This window comes from Malurus melanocephalus, unplaced genomic scaffold (genome assembly GCF_030028575.1).
Source record: "Malurus melanocephalus ecotype Western Australia unplaced genomic scaffold, MMel_1.1 scaffold_872, whole genome shotgun sequence".
Lineage (NCBI taxonomy): Eukaryota > Metazoa > Chordata > Aves > Passeriformes > Maluridae > Malurus > Malurus melanocephalus.
Window position 1 is genome coordinate 24,321 of NW_026624104.1, and position 23,089 is coordinate 47,409.

The 23,089-nt window shown below is 35.4% G+C and overlaps 1 protein-coding gene across 1 annotated transcript in view; it reads right to left on the bottom strand.

The window, feature by feature from the left end:
* KCNH8 (potassium voltage-gated channel subfamily H member 8) overlaps positions 1-23,089 on the bottom strand; it is a gene marked incomplete at its 3' end in the record, with an annotated part of 163,175 nt that overhangs the window by 16,226 nt on the left and 123,860 nt on the right. The window contains exons 9-12 of the mRNA XM_057385811.1: positions 17,517-17,714; positions 12,689-12,888; positions 10,679-10,928; positions 5,929-6,143 (exon numbers count right to left, since the gene is read on the bottom strand). Of these exons, the coding sequence (XP_057241794.1) occupies positions 5,929-6,143; positions 10,679-10,928; positions 12,689-12,888; positions 17,517-17,714 (863 nt within the window). The remainder of the gene's footprint in view (positions 1-5,928; positions 6,144-10,678; positions 10,929-12,688; positions 12,889-17,516; positions 17,715-23,089) is intronic.

Sequence of the window (23,089 nt, forward strand, 5' to 3'; positions counted from 1 at the left end):
ACTAGACTAGTGTGGCTTTAGGTGAGCTTTCTATATTCTACCTGTTGTAATAATTCTTGTATAAAACCACAAAAATTGCCATTGATTGGTCTGTTATTTTGCRAACTGTATATTCATTGACAATAAAYATCAGTGAATCAMACTTGCAATAACAGTACCTGATCTTCTGCCAGACAAGCGATTGACAAAAGTTGGACACTTAATACTCTGTAAATATGTTTAAAAATTACAAGTTTCCCTCAAAATTATCCAACTCTACTGTTAAATTAGGACTGATTGAYTTTTTTAATGTAAACCACCTCATTTCACACAGCTGCTGGGTCGTGTGCAAAACCATCTCCTCTATTAAAAAACTGGTTGGAATTATTGGGAAATGTTCTATGAAAATTATTTATTAGTAAAAAYATTTCACAACCTGTGATTGTCCTGCAGTGTGCAGGATGAGCTATGATCTAGGCTGGAGTAGAGGAATTATGACCAAATATAGCAGTGCAGCAAGAGCTGACCTGGAAGTTCATTTTTCCAATGCATGGATTTATTATAAACACAGAAGTAATACCCATGAAACAGGAGTATTTTTTTTTTTTTACTTTGGAAGTTAAACTCATCACTAAGTAATTACGTGACTGAAGTTTCTATCAGTTTTTTATCTGACAAGACTTGCCRAGATTAAAAGCAACTATAAAAAAAGAGGAAGCTTATTTTTTTTTTCCTTAACATTTGTAGAGTAGCAAATAAAACAACTTGTTTCTTTAAAGTGAAATACTATTTACTATGCAGACAATGCATTAAAAAAATCAGAATTTCACACTGTTTTTGCTCCTGATTCATAATAGATAATTAAATATTTAACAGAATTATTAGTATATTAGGAAGTACYATTCATAAATTCAGACAACCTATATTGCCTAGAAAATTCAAGAAAAATGTTTAGAAAAAGCATGACTGAAGAGGCAAGTATGAATGTATGTCAAACACATTATCTCCCAGCTGAAAAACAAACAGTGGCTAGGCAGAATTTAATCCGAACTTTGTGCTCATCAAAATATTTTTTGCTACTCATTTTTTTTTCACTATAAGAGCAATGCCTCCAGTTAGCACAAAGAAATATAAAAGTCTTCCAATTAGCTAGTTAAAATGATATGAAGAGGAATTACTAACATGCCTTAAAAATGCTTATTTAATGCTTAGCTAGAATAAAGCAGAAAGCTTAGAATATTTTAGGTTTAGAATTTGTAGACATTTTTTCCTCACAAGCWGTGCCTTCTGCTGTRTGCTCCAGAGCTTAGAGCTACTTWCACCTTTATGAACAATTGATTTGGTTATTTGTCAGATTTTCCAATAGAAAATGAGGAGCATCCCTTGTAATTTCATGGATATTTCTAATAACAACCTGAGCTTTATTACATTAAAAACCCCTCTCAACTCAGTCATTAAAATTTAATAAATTCTAAATACCAGCCTCTCCAAAGGACAACAATTAATCCCTATTTTGTTAGACAATGCCTTTCAGCGGGGGCATGGAGGGAGATTCTTTGGTTTTATTGCTTCTTGGTTGCTTGATTGCCTTTTAAAATATATTTGTCCATTTATTTATTTTATTATCAAGGAGCCTGGCTAAGGTGCAGTAAGATTCCATGTTCCCTGGAACTGGAGGAGGAACCTGCCTTGTTTTAATGAAACCTTTTCATTATGTTTCATTTACACTGTGATGCACTGACAGAATCAATCCTTCCTTGTGTTTCACAGAGTATTTTCATTTTAAAGAGAGTAGCTTCTTTTTTGGAGAAAGYGGAAGGGAAGCTTCTGTAGGTGACAGAACAATACTTTCAAGGCTACAAAAGGAGTAGATTCTTATTAGTTGCAAGTTCCTGTCTACAAACTAAGATTTTATGACTCTTCAGGAGTATAATCTCTTCTTTTTTTTGAAAATGACACACATTGATAGAGCTTTAGTGAGACAAAGATTGTGCCCACATGCGCCTGTCATCCTTTGGGACTTAATTACAGCTCGAGGGATGGCACAGGTGTCAAGGAGGCTTCTTGTTCTTTTGATCAGTGTGGTTGTAATGTGCCTTTGGTTTTGTTTTTGGTTGGCTGTTTTTTGGTTTTGTTTTTGTTTTTTTTTWAAATCTGAATAATATTGTCTACCCTATAGATCCGTCTGCATGAACAGAAGAAATCATCAGAAACAATAAACTCTTACAAAGCTCACAAAGATATTGTCCAAATATTTCCTTATTCTGAGTTCCTCATATGATAATTCAGAATTATGTACAGCTGTTACTATTCTCTAAATGTATCAAATTACACATTTTCCAGGACTGGTGGATAACAAAATAGTTTCAGTTTCTTCCATACAAATGTATGTGTATAGTTTGACACATATGTGTTTTAAGAGCCTTCTTCTGAGGGTTTAGCTTTATCAAATCACTGCCTAAGATATCTGCAACCTGTAATKCATAGTGCAAAATTACACATGTCAAAATCTGTGTCAGCAAACTGTTTCCCTACTATGACAGCACAGTCACAGAYGTAGAAAAATTGATTGAAATGGCTGAATTATTTTAATGTCACAACTCCAGCTACCAGAAAAATTAGAATTTTCTAACTGTCCTCAAATATTTAAATACATTTACAAACACAGTTATGGGTTTATTGATCAAAAGGCAACAAAGAAAGCAAAGGGCAGAATACGTACAATCAACAGTCTCTTTTCCTAATTTACACCTTTCTATGATGAGACTGCATAAAAAGATGGCATAGTGGCACTGCCATTGTGACTGTAACCACAATGGTTATAATCCTGCACTTAGCAATTCCTGGTTTAAGAGTTATTATGAGGAATCACTGAAACTTTATCTCTCTGAATTTGAATCTTTGTTTCTCTACCCTTAACTCCTTAGAGGCTAAAACAGTTGCCAGCTCCCATACTTAAAACCTGAGCTATTCTTCCAAGATTGCCAAACACCTTCAAGATTGCTAAAGAACACCTTCAACCCATCTGTAACCTGACAGCTACAGTTTCTACTTATTACTGGGAAACCTGGTTATATCTCCTGGTTTCACTGAAAAATGACACAGCTATGGAAGCCCTTGATCCTTTTCCACAGTTACACTTTACTTAGATTTTAATGCAGATGGAGCACATCATTATATACACTCTTAGACTTGCAAATGAACCAAGAAAACAAATTTAAAATATTTCCTTTTGTGTGTGTATCTGGGTAGGGAAGATATGTAATCTAATGCCAGCTATCCAATTTTGGCGCTTCAAGAGCAGGACACTACAGATGACTTCTGACCCCTTTTTGGTCCACATGCTTCTAATTCAGTTCAAATCTCTGATTCAATTTTGTGTGCAACAAACCACTCCAACAGCACAAAGAAGGTGGAAAGGGGATAAMAAATMACCAGGACTAAATTTTTTTMTTTCTATTTTTATCATTCTCAGCTTTTTAATGCTKGCTTAAAGTAATAAATCTTCAACCTACAGTAGATTTTGTGGACTTTGACTGAAAATGCAATAACATTTTACATCAAGACAGTTCACAAGTTGCAGGGAAGAAATTCATGCTATTTCACCCTGCAGTTCGCCTGACCCTAAATACTGCTACTGATTCATTTTAAGAAGTATTAAATGCACATAAGGTTATAAATTTACAGTCATTTAAAACACCTAAGAAAAAGAGAGTTAGAAACAGATTTATTCAAATGAATCCATCTACTATTTAACTATGGAAAAGTTCCCCAAATCCAAACTTTCATAAAGCTTCAAGAAGTCACAAATACTCTCAAATCTCCCTGTATTAGGGAGATGGAATCAAGATACAGCGGCCTGCAAAACTCCCAAAACAGCAATACCAAGAAATAGTGATGCATACAACAAAAAGAAAAGAAGCCACATTAACATACCCACAAACTGTACATCTGAAAACTTTCTTCTTTTCTCTGAGAATAACCATGAGATAAATTATTTCTGTTTGCACGTTGTATTGATGAAGGCAGGTATTTTCCAGCTGAAGTAAAGTGAGTGGGTGACCAAGCACACTTGCTGCTAACATAGGATGTCTKTCCTCATTTGTTGAGCCCTGTTTTATCAGTGCTACAATTTTTGGCTGCCTTATTTCTGMTCTTTATTCTTATTGATAAGTAAGATGGTTGGATAAGAAATGAGATGCACAGGTATGTGTTAGTGCAAGAGAAATATTAATGGAGTTAAACAGAGAATGTAGGTGAAAGTGGCACTGATAACCTGTCTCAGATTCTGTATTCTGTCAGCCTGCAACACTGGGTGCTACTCTTTGTCGAGATATTTTTCCCTTTGACTTTAAGGTAACAGATTGTACCAGGAAAATACAGCATATAATCACAAATGCTCTAAATATTTTCTACTTTATAGCAGAAAAGTTACTTGGATGTGTCCTGCACTGCTTTAAATCCCATCTGCCTCAGAGAGCCTGAGAAACACTCACCTTCAAGGCTGCTGTAGGCTTGCTCTCAGCAGAGTCTGTGCATCACCCAGCTGACTCTAATTGGAACGAGTTGTCCCTGAATTTATAAAAACTGAATGCAGCTGAGAAGATGATCCCCAGATTTATCATCATAGAGAAAAGCATAAAGCAACACATTGTGGGGATCCATCAAGTTCTGTGACAAAACGGTAGAGGGGARTACAATCATCTTCAAACCCTATTTTTACATGAAGTTTTWCTCCTTTTTAGATCAAACATTCCTCCCCAAGGGAAATGTGTTGTACAAACTAATCASCAAGCTCTCAGAACAGATGTGTACTCTCAGCTGCTGTTTTCAGCAGCAGGAAGTTTGGAGACATTTCAAGAGACAAACAAATGAGGTATCCTGGTTATTTTCCTCTCCAGAAGCACACTCGTATATAYGGACTGCTTTCTGCTGCAATGGTTTAATAGAGTGTTGCTGTGGAAACACTGGCACCAAAGCACACCTAATAAGAAGCTATGGAGAWAAATCAGACCATATATCAAATTCATTGGGTTTTTGAACTGAAAAGCATTTTGGTGCACTCTCTCTTGGCATTATATTTGTCCCGTCTTGATGGCATCCTAGTGGTAATTCATGTTATTTCAATATTCCTTCTTTCTGTGTRTTATGAGAAACACAAAACAAAGACAAATACCTGAACTGTTAAACACCAGGTTGAAAGTTTGGCTATAACTGTCTGAACATTCCTGTGGTAAAGTCAGGAAAAGAGATGTGGTAAAACATTTTCATTATTAAAATCAATATATATATATATATATATATATATTTTTTTTTTTTTTCCATATAATATCAGTGAAAGTACGTCAATGATTCTGTACTGAAGCCTTTCAGGGGTGATTTATCTGCAATTTCCTCTTGTTTTGTTTTTGTTTTGGGTTTTTGTTTGTTTTGGTTTGGCTTTTTTTTTCCAAATGAAAGTACTTATTTAAGTGGAAAAACATTTTAATTGCAGTGTATGAGAAACAACTGTTTTTCAGTGTGTGTGAAGACATTCTTAAGGACAAAGTGATAACCAATGATGTATGAAATGAATGCTCATTAGGCTGGCACATGAGCGTTGAGAAAAAGTATGTTTAAAAACCTTGATTATGGACACATAACTTATATAACAATGAACTATTTTTAGACATAAACAAAAATTWAAAAAAAATMAAASAAGAATTTTCTTTAATGGATGATGYTTGTTACGCAAAATGAGAAGCAGAGTTGTTCATTGTTTATGATCTRAACCAATTGATAAACAATTGGTGTAGGTAATATATGAATTATAAAATAAACAGAATCTGCAGTTTTTTWAACAWAATCTTCATATAATTTCTTTATTGYGACAAAATTAAAATAAATAGRTAAAGTATAARGAACATCTTAAAGATTACAATAACTGCAGAGATGTTTAAAGATACTTACATCACTTTCRTGGCCTTCTCTTAGATTATAAGTGAGATCGTGCTGGATGTCTTCAACAAACTTGTGAGCGTACTCTGGGTAAAGGTCGAGCACTTCAAAGAGACCTTTGAGTATAATACATTGGAGGTCACAGTATGTTAGAGCTTTAACATCTGCRTTTGTTTTAATAACTTGATCCCTAATGGATAGGTTTGCTCCAATTAAATCTCCTTTACCTAAAAGAGAATATAAAAATTAATTACCTTCAAAGCATAAATTCTTGGCTTCTTTTTTAAATCATAAAGCTGTTTAACATAATTGCTACACCTGAACCTGAAATCCCATTGTTACTAGTGTATTGTTTAATTAATAACATTCTAAAGGATAGTACACTAACTTTTTTTTCCTTTTGTTTTGCAGGTGCAACTTTATAGGGAATTAATTTGAGGTACAAAAACTAATTTCCAGACTTGTAACTGGCTGATTTAAGGGAACAATAAAGTAAATATATCTAAAATGAAGATTTATACTAATAACTAACAGCAGGTGCAATTACTTTTCAAAAGAAAGCTGTTGTGGGGAGTTTTTGTGTGTGTTTGTTAAAACACACAGGTGTTAAGATAGCATTTTAACAATGGCACAAGTAAGTGTAAATGACCTTTTAAATTATCCTTTTACTTATAATTTGAATTGCAAAACAGTCAGCGTCTATGTTAACTGTGGTTGCATAAGTATATCTCATGTATCTTACTTGTACAGGCTACAGATAGAAAAGAAAGAATTCTTAAGCCATTGTAATTTCATTTATGGGCAGGACCGCCTTAGAACTCTGGTTGTATTAAAAACTGCAGCTGACCATATACTGAAGAGTACAAAAATGTTATAATTAAAATTTCCATAAACATCTGATCTGAGGTATAAATTCCAAAATGCAGTCAGCAAAGCAGAGTTAACTAAAAGTAAAAACAGATGGTCTTTGTTAAAGACCAGGGCAGTGTGGAGGAGTGCATTCTTAGCAAGTCATGGGCAGTACCAAACTGGGGGAATTGGTTGATGTGCAGAAGGGCAAAGCTGCCATTTTGGGGAATCTTGATAAAAGACAAAATAGATGATTGAAGTTGAACAAAATAGCTGAAGTTGAACAAAACCAAAGGCCAAGTCCTGTACCTGGAATGAAAACCCTCTCTACATCAGTGTGAGCTGGGAKCTGACCAGCTGGACAGCAGCTCTGCAGGAAAGGACCTGGGGGTCCTTGCARACAAGTTGAACATGAGCCAACTATGTATCCTTGCAGCAAAGAAGTTCAAGGACCTCCTGTGCACCATTAGCAAGAATAGAAGCAATAAGTCCCAAAAAGTGACTCTCCCTCTGTGCTCTTCCCCTCACACCTCCTCTGGARCACTGTGTCCAGTTTTGGGCTTTCCAGTACAAACAGAATATTGACATATTAGAGTGAGTCCAAAAGAGGCTACTAAGAATCGGGGACTAAAGGACATAATCTGTGAGGAAAGGCTGATAAAGGGGGTGTTGTTCCATTTCACAAAGAGAAGGCAAGGAAGGATTGTTATTTTCTACAACAGCCTAACAGAAAACTGTACAGAAAACAGAGCTGAAGTTCTCACAGAACTTCACACAGGGCAGCAAGGTGTACTGGGCACAGRGTGTAACAAAAGAAATTCTCACTATAAATCAGCAAATGAAAGTCATCAAACGGTGGAACAGCCTGCCCAAGTAGCCTGTGGAAATCCAAGCATCCTTGGAGATATTGAAAACATGCCTGGACTCAGCCCTGAGGAATCTGAGCTAAGTTTGTCCTGTTTTAAGTGGGCTTAAGATGGATAGCTTCTGATGGTCTTCAATCTTACATTATTCTGGGATCAAAAAACAGTAAGTTAAGACTGTCACGTCTGGAAATCCACCCAGCATGTGATTCCAACTATATCATACACAGGAAATGGCCAGCTTGCAGGGTAAGTTAAACTAAGCAGTCAAACATCYCTGAAACTTCTTGAATGGGATAATTTTACACTTTGAAATATCACTTTTTTTAGCACCTTGAAATAAAATTACTCCTATTTACACAGAGCTTGAACAACTGTCTCAAAAATACTTATCATAATCTCAGCTTTGGGAGGGATTTTTTCTTATGCTACTTTGGGGTCTTTTAAAGATCTCATTTAGTAAAAATGAGAATTGCCATGAGCTTAGGTCAATCTGGGAAAGAGAAATTTGATGGGTAACAATAGCGTCTGTCATTTTTCATCACATTATAATGTGATACATAATAACTACATAATAAAATACAGCATAGAGCTAAGCAGTAATACATATTTATATTTTACTGTAAATATCAAGAGTTCCTTAGATTTCTTTGGTTATATTAGGCAATGGGTTGGTAATGCTAATCTGTTGCTGTTAATGTGGACAAGGGATAGAATATTTATAGGACATATGCCAAAACTTATCTTTAAACATCTTAATTAAAAACTTTTTAAACATATGAACAGTATTAGTATCAATATTGAATGAACATTTTGGAAAAAAAAATTGATTATAATTATAGTGTTGAAAAACTGTCAGGCTTACAGACACTACAGTTGATGTGGTAGTGTTAATATATGTTTCATTTTTCAAATGAAAATCATGTAACAAAGGCTGTAGTATCCTGAAGTTTCATGTAGAATTAATGAAGTGATAAAATGATTGTACCTTGAATGTAAACATTTGTTACATAACAGAATCATTTCAGCTATTCTTAGTAGCTCTTTTCTTCCTTTTGTTCTTTAATTGGTGAACAGGCTTAATATAAATGTTTTTTACAGACATGTCTGTTTTTTAATAAATCAGAGACATGCAGTCAAAGTTATAAATGTTGTCAGTAGAGATATTTTTAAAATAACTTATGGCTAATATTTAAAAAAAATCAAAGATACATGCTCAAAAATAATTAATATTAAAACACATTTTCCTATAAAATATACCTTAACCACCGTTATTAAAGCAATAGTCTCTAGGGGAACCAAATATGTATTTAATGAGAGCATTCCACTGAATTGTTGCTGCACTGCTTGTTAGTGAGAATGGCTCAGTAAACAAAAACGAATCCACTGGAATTAGAATCAGGACAGAATTATAAAGTATTCTGGGAACTGCAAGTAACTCAACAATGTCAGGAAAAAAAGCCTGCTCTCCTGGATTTACATGACATCAGTAACACAGTTTCTCAAAGGGACCTACATGTTTGATGCATTCACCTTCTGCTGGTGTTAATTAGGTTTAAATGATGAAGCTCTCATTTATGGTAACAAAACATTATTTCATTGTGTTATGTTTATGTTTTCTGCATTATGATTTCATTAACTTCTCTCAGAAATCCACCAATCTCTTTCTTACTGTTTTGATTATCACAGTGACACAATGATGCTTTAATTAACATTTTCAAAAGTGYCTGAAGATTGAATCATTAATGAAATAATAGTCCCCATGGAAGTATCTCTTGACCTTTTGGTGGCTTTTATCTTATGATGTATTCTAAGCCATATTTTATACCTTTGATCTATGTGATCCAATGAAATCAAGAGATTCTAAACTTTTTAGTAACAGATGGGTGATGGAGTAATGTGGACTGTCAGTCTAATAAAATCAAAGACTTCTGAAAAAAAATAGGACCTGTATCATATTTATATTCTAAAAAAAAGACCAATCAAATGCATTCTAGTAAAATAAAGGAAATTCGATTACAGAAGACCAGAAGCTTCCATTATCAACAGTCTGGTGTAATCCCACAAAACAGGAAGGAAAACAAAAAAGGAAATGTTCYTTTAAACTCTGTTTTATAAGAATATTAAAAGTTATTAGAAAGAAGAAATATTTATGTTTAAAGAGATATTGAAATAATAACAAAATAATTCTCTAATTTCAGAGCAAAATGTTATATTTTAATTGACAAAAAACTTTATAAACATTAACTCAGACAAGTCTAATCATCCTTTAGGTGAAGRCAAAGAGAATTTCTTTAGTACACCTTTGATTGAGGCAAATCACAGAAATTTATAGGTAGAGATGCTTAAAYCTCAATGACTAAAAACAATCTTGCAAGCAASAACTAAACAAAATRTRTTARAACTGAACTTCTGGCCTTTCTCAGKTCTAATATACTCAGATGACTGYAGACAKCATCAGTTAGCATRRAGWAGTAGCTTAGGGGAGCAGAGCCAATAATGTTTGTTTTTCACCACATGGCTTTTCTGCAAGGGGCAAGTGCCAAAAAATGACAGTGGGCTGATATTGCTTCCTTTTATTTGGGATCATTGGTGGGAGCATTGCCTGGCCACTAATTTCCATGAAAGGCTTAGGAACTGATGACCAGTGTTCCTTGAGCTGTCAATACTGTCACCAAACATAGTAGAAAGCAGGAATTTGTGTCAGAAACTAGCAARTACCTCTTGACATGAAAAGAAGCGAGAATAAATATAAGAAAATAAGAAGTCAAATAATGCACAGMTAACAATCTAGCAGTTGAAATCTCCTTAGGTCAAAATGTAAGGAAGTTTAAATTTWAAAAAKGAAATAAAATARGGGTGWACATARAATAARTATAGCAGATTAAATAAAATTAATTAAATTTTAAATTTTAAAATTTTAAATTTTAAAATTAAATAAATTCATTCTCATCACACTGTGGGGACACATTAAGCCATGAGTTTGTAGTGGGGGTTCTCCTGTTCTGGGATAACATTCTTCCTCTTGGAATGCACAATTATGAACGTACCAAGGATTGCCAGCACGGTGCTGTCCTTCAGCACTTCCATGGAACCTGAGCACACAAAGTAGATCGCTTGCAGGGCATCTCCCTGCCGAAGGAGGTATTCCCCAGGAGCACAGAARGAGGTTTTGATGTGCAGAGACAGCGACCTGAGGCAACCACGACTGGCACACTCAAAAAGGGAGAGCTGCAAAATCTCCTTGTTCAARTGCATGGTGATGTCTGAGCGCAGCTCGTCTGGGAAGTCTTTTAAGAGCTGTCCAAAAGGAAGAAAAAAAAATTATGAAAATTTGTAAAATTGTTTGTTCCTGCTTTTGCAGAAATGGCCTGGTTTAATAGTGCTGCATGTGTCATACTGATGAAAAGACTTTCCTTTGATTTTTCTTATCCTTTTGATGAGATGTGTGACATGTTTAATAAATTTTAACACTGATAAATTCCAGGAAAAACATGAATTAATATACGTCTCTATATTTCCATAAAAACCCCAAAAAAGTCTCACAAAAAAAAAAATCAGGAAAAAAAGGTCAACAACACTGTGTGTAGGAATTCCTTCTAGTACAATATTTAGTCTTGCCCAAGTTCTTCTCAGAGCACAGTAGACTGCTCAGGTATATAATTGCATACAGTGACATATACAATGAAAAAAGAACAAACAAGAACATAGTTTAGATTTTCTTTAAAACCTTTCTATAAATTTCATCAATATGTACCATTACTTCTTTAGTGAAACCACTGGAAGAGGAATAACTAAAGAAATCCAACCTTCAATGTGTTTTATTTTGGTGTTATTTTTATTTTTTGCTAATGTAACTGGACGGGGAAGGAGGGGTGGGAAAGGAACTAAGATAAGGTGCACGTTCAGCAGAAGAACCTGTGGGAGCTGAAAGACCATGAGGTTTTCCTCTTTTCCCCTTTCATGCTGCAAGCCCACAAACAGTTTTGTTTGTCGTTTGAGGGGATGTGGCATCTAAACAATGCATTCATCCAATTCTTGACCAAGTGGGCTCAGACAAGGTATTTTATCCATAGGAGGCAAATCATGACAGACTGATGGTCTCTCCAGGAGCTGTGGCTGTAGTACAGCAGTCACTCACTTTCAGTGTGACTCAAGGTACAGAAGGTACAAAAGCTCGGGGTTATCATTAACCACATCTAGGAAAGCTTTGACATCTAAGTCATTTTTGTATCTTTGTAMATCTTACTAAGCTCCTTCTGTTGCTAAGGTGCTGTTGAAAATCCCATTCTTTGTGCTGTGCACAACACAAAAAGAATTTATCAGGAAGAGAATGTTCCAAACCCCAAACCTTTCTGCTTATTTCCACATTATCTTTAGAGACCACTGAGTTTTATAACACAGATAACAAGAAACCTCYRGAAAATAACACTCCAGCAGAGAGAAGCCATTATTTCTCCTGTAGTACAGTAACACATAACCTGGATAATTAATTTAGAACAAGCAAGCATAGAACACCACCAGAGATCTGTCTTCTGATTTTATTCTCATGTTACACTCTGAAATATTTAAAAATGTAGCAATAGAAATAACATAAGAGTGCAGGCTGTTTATGGTATTGTTTATGGTATTGCAATAAAGAAGATGAAGGAGGGAGGAAAGAGCATTAAAGTCCCTCATTTAAAAAAGACCTAAAATCCCCATGTAGATATTTTGTTTTGTGCAAGACAGAACTACTAATTATAGCATTTCTGGTGGCATAATCTGAAAAGTTTCTGATGAGTGTCTCTTCAGCATTTGAGGATCATGGAGGACTGAATTTTAATAAATCATTTGTTGTTTTAAAACCAGCTTTTTCAGTAGTGTACCCTCTTCTTGGGATAGCCCAGGTTTATTTTAGGCATGATTTCCTTTGGTATGCAAATGCACAAAAAAACTGGCTTTACAAAAAAAACCAACATAACAAACAAACAGACAAAAAACCAAAAAAAGACCTCCATCCTTGACTAAGTCCATATTCAAACAATCAAACACAACCCTTCCCCTCTCCATTTGGTTACCTCATTGGAATCAATTCCGTTATTGACAGACCACGTGGTTTGGAAATATTCAAGCATCCTTTGCTTTAGCTGCTGTGGCAGGTGATGGACCCGTATGAAGTCCTTCAAATCCTTGGTTCTTGTGTGATAAAGGGACCATCTGGAGTACATCCTCTGAATTATGGCAGTCACRTTGCCAAACACCAAGGCATGCATCAGAGCTAGGGAGCAGAGAAATTGCATGCAATGCAGAGTGATTTGATCATCAATAAACCTTAACACAGAAAATTAACATCTTCACAGAGAGAAAACTTCCTGATTGAGAGATATCAGAGAATTTTTGAACATAAAGCTCCTTGAGTTAATACAGAGGGGCATTAATATGATTCTTCATTTCTGGTTTTGAGACCCTATCAGTCACAGTCATGGCACAGGGTAGAACAATAAATTATTCTGTCTAGTCAGGGTACCTAAAAAATGAATGCCCAAATCAAATTAAGTCCATAGTCTAAGAGAAAARCAAAACAGAMYACAGAATYRTAGAAAGGTTTGGGTTGGAAGGAACCTAAAATACCATCTAATTCCAGTCAACCTGCTGTGGACAGAGACATCTTTCACTAGAGTGGGTTACTCAAGGCCCCATCCAACCTGGMSTCAAACATTTCCAGGGACRGGGCATCCAGAGCTTTCCTGAGCAACCTGTGCTGGGCYTCACCATCCTTACAGTAAAGAATTTCTTCCCARTATCTACTCTAAATCTGTCTTCTTTCAGTTTGAGCCRTTCCCACTTGTCCTGTCACTACAGGCCTTCGTAAAAAGTCTCTCTCCGTCTTCCTTGCAGGCACCCTACGCGTACAGGAAGGAACACATGTAGGCTGGTATGCTCAGGAAATWATGAGATACTAATAATCAAATGTAGACTCAAATAGTCAGCTAGAAACTACATAAAATTTAATAGATTTCAGAAACCTTATATAAATACAAACAACTACTGATGGAGACCATTTTTAGAGAAACACGGCTGCAAATAACATTTAAAGATGTATTGTATTCTGCAGGAGATATTTTTTAAAAAGTCGGAAAAAAAACCATTGTAAGGTAGAAGTTCAGGTCCAAAGAAACATTCAAATAGACAATTTGATTTCTTATGTTGCTTGACAGGGTCAAATATGGTTAAAATTTGTTATCAGAAAGTTCTGGGATCCTGGAGTTTGTTTGCAATTAGTTACTAGCTTGGGAAAAAAACACCAGAAGCAAAATTGAAGAAATATTCACAGATATAAGTCATCTGGGTTTGTGTTTATTATGTGTTTATTATGTGTTTATTATGTGTTTATTATATGTTGATTATGAATGTGCTTATTATGGGTTGGAAAAAAACAATGCTAAATTGTCTGTAGTGTGATATTGATCTGATGTGTAGGATATATACACGTACAATTTTTTATTTGAAAAAAACTACTAAAGAGCTTGATTATTTCTGCAAAGGTACAGTTGTATTTATGGTGCTYGAAGGAAAGCACACAGACTCAGAGTGACAAAGGAATTGGTTTATAAACAAGAAAAACAAGCTGTTGACCTTGTATGACAGTTTACAGAAGTACAATGTGAGTGAGAAGGGAAAAGGGGAAACAGGAGGAGGAAAGGATGCACTTTTAAATGGTATAAAGAGACATAAAGTTTGGAGTGTTAGAAATTTTTTACAGGCTGAGTAAAACACAAAGGAGCTGGTAACAATACCTATGTTCTTACTGTGAAGGGAGTGCAGAAAATCAGATAAAGAACTGCMGTGTAGAAATAGCAGAAAGAAAAGGATTGTGTATGTAGTAAGAATAGTAAGCCTAACTGGAAATTCATTTCTAAAAATAATCAGCTCTATCAACTAGGTGTCGTTCACGATGGGGCAATGAATTGCTAAGCCATTAATGTCAGAAGCTGAAGCAACAGAATGTAAGGGATTTGTGCAATACTAGATATAGGATATTATACTAGAATTGTGACAGCTAGGGCTGAAACAATTCAGCCAGAGACATTATTTACAATTAATAGGTTAAAGAAATAGCATAGCCTCTTTAAGRATGCAATGATCAATTTAAAAGCAGGGAGGGATAAAGCATTAGGTGGTGTATGAAGGTGTTTGTAAAAATCACGGTGTGCAAATCTCTCATCAGACTCCCAGGTTAGGAGCTGGACAGTGCTGAGATCTCAGTGTTACAGACACAAATATCATCTAGAATTTTATTATTCYGGTAGAATCTGTCTTTGCCTATATACATTGGAAGGCAACTGCTTCTCATAATGACAAGCTATTCTTGGCTCTGACAGGCATTAGAATTCTGCATCAATAATCATACACTTATCCTACTTTCTGTAAGGAACCCCTTATGCCTCTCTCCAAACCCAAGTAGGACAAGTTCAAAACTTCTASGAACTGTGTTTCATAAAGTGGTTTTCATTTTAATGGATATTCTAAATCACATTTTAGGTGCTTAGGGAACAGAGGAACACCTCTGATCCCAGATAGGATTGGAGCTGCTAGAATCTCTTAAATATAAAAGTACACATTATTTGCTGAACGAACAAGGAGAGTACAAGGCAGAATGTGGTATGACTGMCTGCTGGAGGGCAGATCTGATTAATATTGCACAGATGCTGGGCATGCTGGGAATTCTGGTTACATTTTAATAGGTAAATTTTCTTTCCAACTTTAAGAAGACATACTCTATAGAACAAGATMTTTTATATTAAAAATATGACTTAATGAAAATTTAAATTTCACATTCATGTAAAAAAATCAATATGAAGAGGACTGTAAATATTAAAAAGATGTGCTATAAGTATTTATTTGTAAACACCTTTTTTTTCTTCAACTTTTTCAAGGCTTAAGTAAATTAACTTCATTTTTTGTTTGCAGTGTCATTCATTAAGTAGGTACAGAAAAACAACTGATGAATGAATTCACCCTCATCCATTACATCCAAAATTTCATAAACTAATGGCTTGGTCAAAAAGTCTGAAAAATTTATACTAATTTTCCTCAGAACATCACTTTCCACTGGGGAATTTTAATMTTAAATGTCAGCCAAAACTAAACATACAGATTACATACATACACTAAAACAGGTTTTAAGAAATGAAGAGGTATCAAGTTCCTAAGCACACAGATTAGCACTTTATTTCCAACTGAGTTTTCTAAGGCATGCTCAACAATCTTCACAGTATCCTTCTAATTTCTACAACTCCTTGCTGTGCTGATTTTCCTAAATAGTATCTGAAATACAGTTCCTCAAGAAAATACCTGCAGATCAGCCTGCTATGTTTTTTACACCTGTTCATGGTACCCTGGTAGGTGTAAATCCATTCTCCTACCTGCTTACCTATAAGCAACTTTGAATTTCAGTCATCAGCTTCCTCTTACTCCATTCAGTTGACTAGTTCTTCACAATTTATTCAATTTACATGCATATTACTTCTATCAATTAACAATACAAGAAATAAAAGAGAAATTATTATAASTGGACTAAATAAAATTCTATATGCCACTCTTTTTCATTTATGAGAGCTCTGCCATATTAAAGTGAATTAAATATTCATCATTGCCTTACACRGGAAATCTCTTGATTTCTTGATAGAAATGAAAACTCCTTCCTTCTTTCCAACAGATTTATATAGTCAAAGCCCCAAAGAACAGAGACCACAGTGTATTTTAAAACTAAAATTTTATGCAACCACCAAAAGCAATTCATGAACTGCTTGTGGTTTTGTGACACTGTCAAAAACAAAATTATACCACTTTTGGACAATTCATTACATTTTTTTCCTCTCATTTTCAGTGCTAAGGAAAATAAAAATAATTCATTTAACAAGCCTTATARCACTTAATGCTGCAAATATATAGTTTACAGATAATTTACCGTGTTCCTTGGCTTTCAAGTGTCAAATTTCCAATTTATTTTTGCCCAGRAAAATTTATCCTGCAAAGATGACAACCAGGGCTTTATGGCCTAGCCCTAGAGAAATACCTACTGGTATTTCCAGAGCAACTAAGCAAGCAGAAATAAAAAGTCAGGACAGAGTACTCTAGCAGTGACTTGCTTCTACCCTTCATGCTCAGTGTAAAATCTTTGGTCTGTATTACGCTCACACTGTGAAATAGCACAGTGGAATTTTTGTGGGAGGAGGATTAATATAAAGRCAGAGCTTCTGGTACTTTCTCTAAAGGTCTTGGCTTACAAATCTCTGCTGTTTGCACCCAGGTGCCTCAGCAGAAAGAAGGGGACTGGAAATGAACATGTGGCTTACTCCCACCGTACCTCTAGGTAGACAACATAAATGGACAAAGAGTCTCCCAAAAATATTGCATCCTGATTCTAGTCTGAATTAAATGATTATCAATGATAACTGAATTGCCTTTTTTTTTTTTTTTCTAATTGCCCTGTGGGCTGCCCACCTCCCTTCAACACCACTCCCAGTGGGGCTGCTGTGGGGTCAGAACTGGAGCTGCTGTGCACTTCATACCTGGCTGTCTGGGAAAGTGTCTGCCACAAGTGACCGAAATCCCCTACACATGACTGGGCTGCTCTCACTGTTAATAATGTGAACTTGCATTTCAGTGGGCRACACTGTCTTTCATCACCATTAATGAACAAAAGGTTAGAAATATGTCTGCTTAAGAGTTTATCCAGTGTAAACCAAAGTTATTTCCTTCTTTTGCCATTTAAAATTAAATTTATTAAGTTTTCCACTGTGTTTCTTTGGTTTTTTTTAAGAAACTTAGCAAAATTTCAGCTTTTATTTCCCTTTTTCCTACTCCTTGAAAATTTTTTATGWGAAAATTAATTGTACCTACCCCCAATCAGCATTGTGCAAATGGAGAAGATCTTTTCAGCGTCGGTATTGGCTGAAACGTTTCCAAAGCCAACACTGGTGAGGCTGCTGAGAGTGAAATACAGGGCAGCTATATAGGCACTTCTGATTGATGGGCCTCCCAGTGTATTATTCTCATAATAAGGAGATTCAATTCGTTTTCCTAGCTCATGAAGCCAACCTGCAAAACAAAGCATAAAAATAATTACTATTAAGTAATCATGACACTACCATGAAAACTACACATTATATTGAGAAAAAAAAAAAGCAGTTCTAAAGATTCACATAAACCTACTTAAAAGACAATATATTCTTCACACAATCCCAAGAATAAAAAGAACATTAAACTCTAGGAGTTAATGCAGCACATTAAGTATTGTGTCTCTGGGATATTTATTTTTACATAAATTTTTTTATGATAAGTACTGCATTTCTGCATTGAAATCAAGTGGTTCTGAATTGCATATTACAGGGCCCAATTAGATAATTTATAAAATCCATTAAGTCACTGAAAAGAAAAAAAATCATCATGTAATAGCACTGCARCAACAATGCAACATCATTCGATTCYTTCCATTAATTAATGCTTGGAAAGCCTTCTGACATTCTAAGACTAAATCATTATAATAGTAATTACATATTCTGAGCTTTTCACATGTTTCTTTTCACAGTAGAAAAGATATTCAAAGAACTAAACATAACTTTCAAACCAGAATTAATTTTCAAAACATGCTTCAGTAAGTATTTTCTAAATTGTTCATTTAATCTTTCCTTTCATTTTGATAAATGAGTCTATGTGTGCTAAAGAAAGTAGAATTAGCTACTGCCTCAGATATTTGAAAAAAAAAAAMCAACAAAACAASCCCAAAGCAACAATGCATGAAAAAATATGCAGCTGGAAAACACAACCTGAAAGAATTGCATAAACACAATGTTTCACAAAAAACAAGATGGGGGAAAAGGAAGAATAGAAAATCCACTTCTGTGGATTTTGCCTGTTAGACAGCTTGCTTGGGGGATTGGGAATCTTTCTTGGGTATACAGGGAGGACTGCCATAAGAAAATAATCCTGACTGACAGAGTTTTATTTTTAGGAATATTGTTTGGGGGTCCCCCCATTGTAAACTGGGACCTGACAGACTGAATCACCTCCTGGAGCTTATTCTCTCWCCACTTCAGTCAGCATCCATTTCAATGAATCCAAATATGAACTGGGGGAAAACTCATTGAACTGGGGGAAATCTCATTGCACAGAATATCTGCAAAAGTAGGGGGTAGATTTAAATTATCTGTCCCAGCACTTCCAATTAAGTTGGGAAAAATTTTGGTAGTAATTTAGCGCCAGGAACAATGGCTGCTCCCATGCTCAGCTCCCTGCTCTCTGGCATGATGCTGTGCAGAGAAAGCTCAGCCAGAAGGGCTCAGTAGTGGAAGAGGTTTGGCTGTGACCCTGCTGACCCACCCAGTGCAGGACAGGGAGCCCAATCAAAAGCATAAATGAAAACAATCTTCATTGTCACACAATGGTAGTATTGAGTAGGCTGTTTTACCTTGCCAACAGACAAGAAAGCATATGAAAATCTCCTTTATTTTGCCTGGRTAGAAAGCATTAATCATGTGGGGCCATTTTATATTTGTGGGTCACAATTGTTTAAAATTAAAATAAAGCAAAATATGGGGGGAAAAAAAAGAACCCTGGTTGAGTCAATACCAGTCCTCTGTGCACTCYTTTTTTTCTGAGATTACACAGCATTTCCCCAACAGCAGCATAGTCCTTTGAATGGCAGATTTAATTCCTAAGTTTCTATAGCAGGGAATGTAATCACAAACATTAAAGAACATAGATTTAAAACCTRAGAAAATMTSTGTCAGAGAGGAGACAGAGTTTAAWAAAGTCCATCTAAACCTARTGTAAARTAATACAATCATGAAGTTCAAGATCAGCTCGAGATAGTTTTGGGTCTGAAACTGAAACAAATAAGTTATTTCAAAGTGCTGTAATTGATATGCCTTTTAGGAGAAAATCTCCTTCCTTCTGAAAGCCACTGGTTCTCAGCCTGTGTATTTCCATTTTCTGACTTTTCATGCTTTTCCAGTGCAATCTAGGAAAGGTGGGTGACTGCATTCTTTAACTGATAGATAGATAGATGTGAACGGGTTTCTCCTTCACAGCTCAATTTATGTGCAAGGTTTTCATCCAACCCTGCTGAAACATCATTGTTCCYAAAGGACTCTTTACTTCTAGTAAAAGTAAGGAAAAAAAAAAGTCTATATTGTGTCAATCAGTAGAAGTCTCTATAATATTTCTGCAATAATTCTACCACCAAAATACCAATGTTTTTACAGTTTATAATAAATTTAGAATTTCTAACAAACACTTCTGGCCAAGACACGAATATTTGAGTTTAGTATTCAGTGTCTAGTTCTGTGATACCACTCCTCAAACAAATCATCTCCTCAGTAGTATTTATGGCTTATCCCTGAGTTACACCAGTAGCACTTAGCAATGATTAGCAGTTAGCAATGATTAGCAGTTAGCAATTCTTAACAACTGCAAAAATAATGCCCACAACATAAAGAAAGCTATTAGGTAAATTTATTTAGAGATTTTTACTTGGAAGAGAGAAGGTATATCTGAAAGGCAAAACCCCAAAAATATATTCCTCTGACTTGTAGATAATAACATGTTTACAGCTTCTCATTTCTATTTTGGCTGGCAGAGATTATCCTAATCAGGAACTTTTGAAAAAATKATATAAAATTATGTTTGAGCCAGAGTAGATAAAATGCTGTAATATCTTCCAGATCAACTATGCTTCTCATATTTTGCTGATAGCTCTGCAAACTTTTTTTTTTACATTTCAGGATAGAGGCAAGATACTGTTGGGTATAAATACTTYCATTTGCCAATGGAAATAGTCATGAGGTAGCATCATTGACTAATGCCTTTTCCTTTTCAGTTTCTGTAGGTAACAGCTCTCAGCASATTCTCTGGCAAACTTGAGTAATTAATTTCTGCCCTCAGGGAAGAAGAGAAAAATAAACATACCTTGTAGCCAGAGGGAGCTTCCTAGAATTTAGCATTATGAACCTCTTCTGGTTCAGAATTAGCATTGTCTAGGTAAAGCTCTCTGTCTTTGAAAACATTTTAAAGCACCAATTAGCATAATTAAGAGGAAGGCCTTTCAAAGGGAAAAAGAGCACTTAAATAATCAAGTCCCATTGGAAAAGTCAATAGGAATTGGATATCTAGCTCCATTAGACTACTTTGAAAATTGCTGTAAAACTCTGTATTGAGTTTCATTTACTTATATCTGGGAAGCTCTCAAGTATCAGCAGAAGCCTAAAAAAGCATTTAAACCTCCATAGATGACATAGTTTTTAACTGGATGTAAACCACATTATTTCATTTACTAGATATCCATGAAATCAGCCCTTCCCCTGGCTCGGTGCTTTCTCTGCACTGAGTAGGTACAACGCTCCCTATAATTTGCAGCTTCATTCTACACCACTACTTAGACTTTTCTGATATGYCAGACACTTAACACACCAAAATACTGTCTGGTGCTTCAAAAATATAGCAAATAGTTGCATTTTCTAATGCATTAATTAACCATAGCCCTTATTCTAAAAATAAGACTACTTTTCTTTTCCAATTATAAAATAGACCAAAACTCTCTGGTTTATTCTGCTCTACAGTCTCAGAAAGAATAAAGAGTTATGGATAAGGAGTGCTTCTTAGAGCATCTCTGAATGTCTAAAAGAAATGGCAGGGATGATGCTAAAAGAGAAAAGTATGAGACAAAGGCCAAGCTATGATTCCATATCAAATTTGGAGACTTCAAGCATTCCTAGGGGAAATGTGAAGACAGAAAAGCCCATCTGCTCTCACATAAACTATGGTTTTTTTCAATGCTTAAAGAGTATCTAAACCTCATGCAGGGTCAGACCATACTTGGATCTTCCATGCTAGCAAAGAGAGAGAGTAAGCAGCACTCTGCTGATAGCAGAGAAAGAGAATATGTAGAAATGGTGGAGTAAACTAGAKTACACTGTGGGTTATGTTTAAGGACTATGTTTGAGGCTGAATTTTGTTTTTCTGGCTGAGATGAAAAGAAATAATAGTAGAAAAATGTCCTGAACTGGAGCACAGGCAGCCTTCTAATGTAAATAGATTATAACTTTCAACACAGAAGTTGCTGTCTTATGACTATTAATGTGGGTTGCAGTGAACAGTTTAGGGTCATTAAGGAGAAGATAAAAACTATGCAAGAGGAATGAAATCCTTCATCACCTGAATGCATTTTTAAATTAAAATCACCGWGYAKCCTGAGAGCTGTGTTGSTTCCCACTGCAGCAGTCCCTGATCWTTGCTGATAGCTCCTCATTTCAGATCTAGAGCCAGGCAGCAGGAGCTGTAGCTTGCACARCAAAGCACACCACCCTTTCTTACACAACTGCACCCTCTGATCTGCAAATAAACATCTCATATTTCCATTTTAAATGGGGGAAAAACGTTCCAAGTTTCTATTGATCTTAATGAAACCAAGATTTTCAGTTTTTCCTGTCTCTCTTTCTCTGTATTAATCTCCACAAAATAAGCCTTAAGGCAGAACAGTTGCTAAGAGAGAGCAAGTAGGTGAATTTCCTTCTTTCCAGGTAAAAGCACCTGTTATTACTGTTTCTGTGATTTTAAATGTACAAATTGCTTCCCTCAGCTGTCTGTGTGGCTTCTACAGAATGTATCATAGCTAAAGTGCCTTTGAGAAGGAGAGGCCAGAGCTAATATTGTATTTAAGATTTTTTATAACAGCATAGTGAATGCATTTTACCATATCAAACCCTGAATATCATTCATTAGACATTAAAACATTRGCTCCTCTTTTGAGATTGCTTCCAAAGAATTTTGTACAGTTCTCTCTAGATGTTGCTGACTGATATAATACATTCAGAATCTAGAGGTGTATAAGATTAAATCCTTTTACTTCTAGTGTGTATGACTGCRTTATTGAATAATCATTGCCTCTTTTCTCGCAGTGATTACTCATTTAAGGTATTCAGGTTCTTTACAGCAGCTTCAAAGCCTTTTTTATTCCTGTCTAGCCAAACAGTTTTTGACATGTGCAATTTTTTTCCTGCTAAAGCATTTGTAGTTTYCCCCCAGACTATTAATAGACTAAACAGCACCATTCCTAGTATTTCACCCTGTGGAATATTGCTCTTACTCTTTCATTGTCACAAAACCWGATCATTTGTTTACAGGTTTGATCTATGGTGGAGTTTTCCCTGTCATTTTAGGAGGGGCTCCCAGGTTCCAGAGCAGATGGATTTAGGATTAAAGAACCCCAGAGGTAATAGGAGCAATCATACCTTCAGCCACTGTTTCTGGAGGACTGTAAATGTGCCAGACCTTRTTGGACTTGGTCAATAAGTAGAACAGGAATCAGGTTTGGCTTTTCTTTCACACAGATTAGAAAAAAAAAAATAGGTACTAAACTGTCCCCCAAACCCTTCACCCCCCAAAAAAACCCCAAAACAAGACACAATCCTGAATAT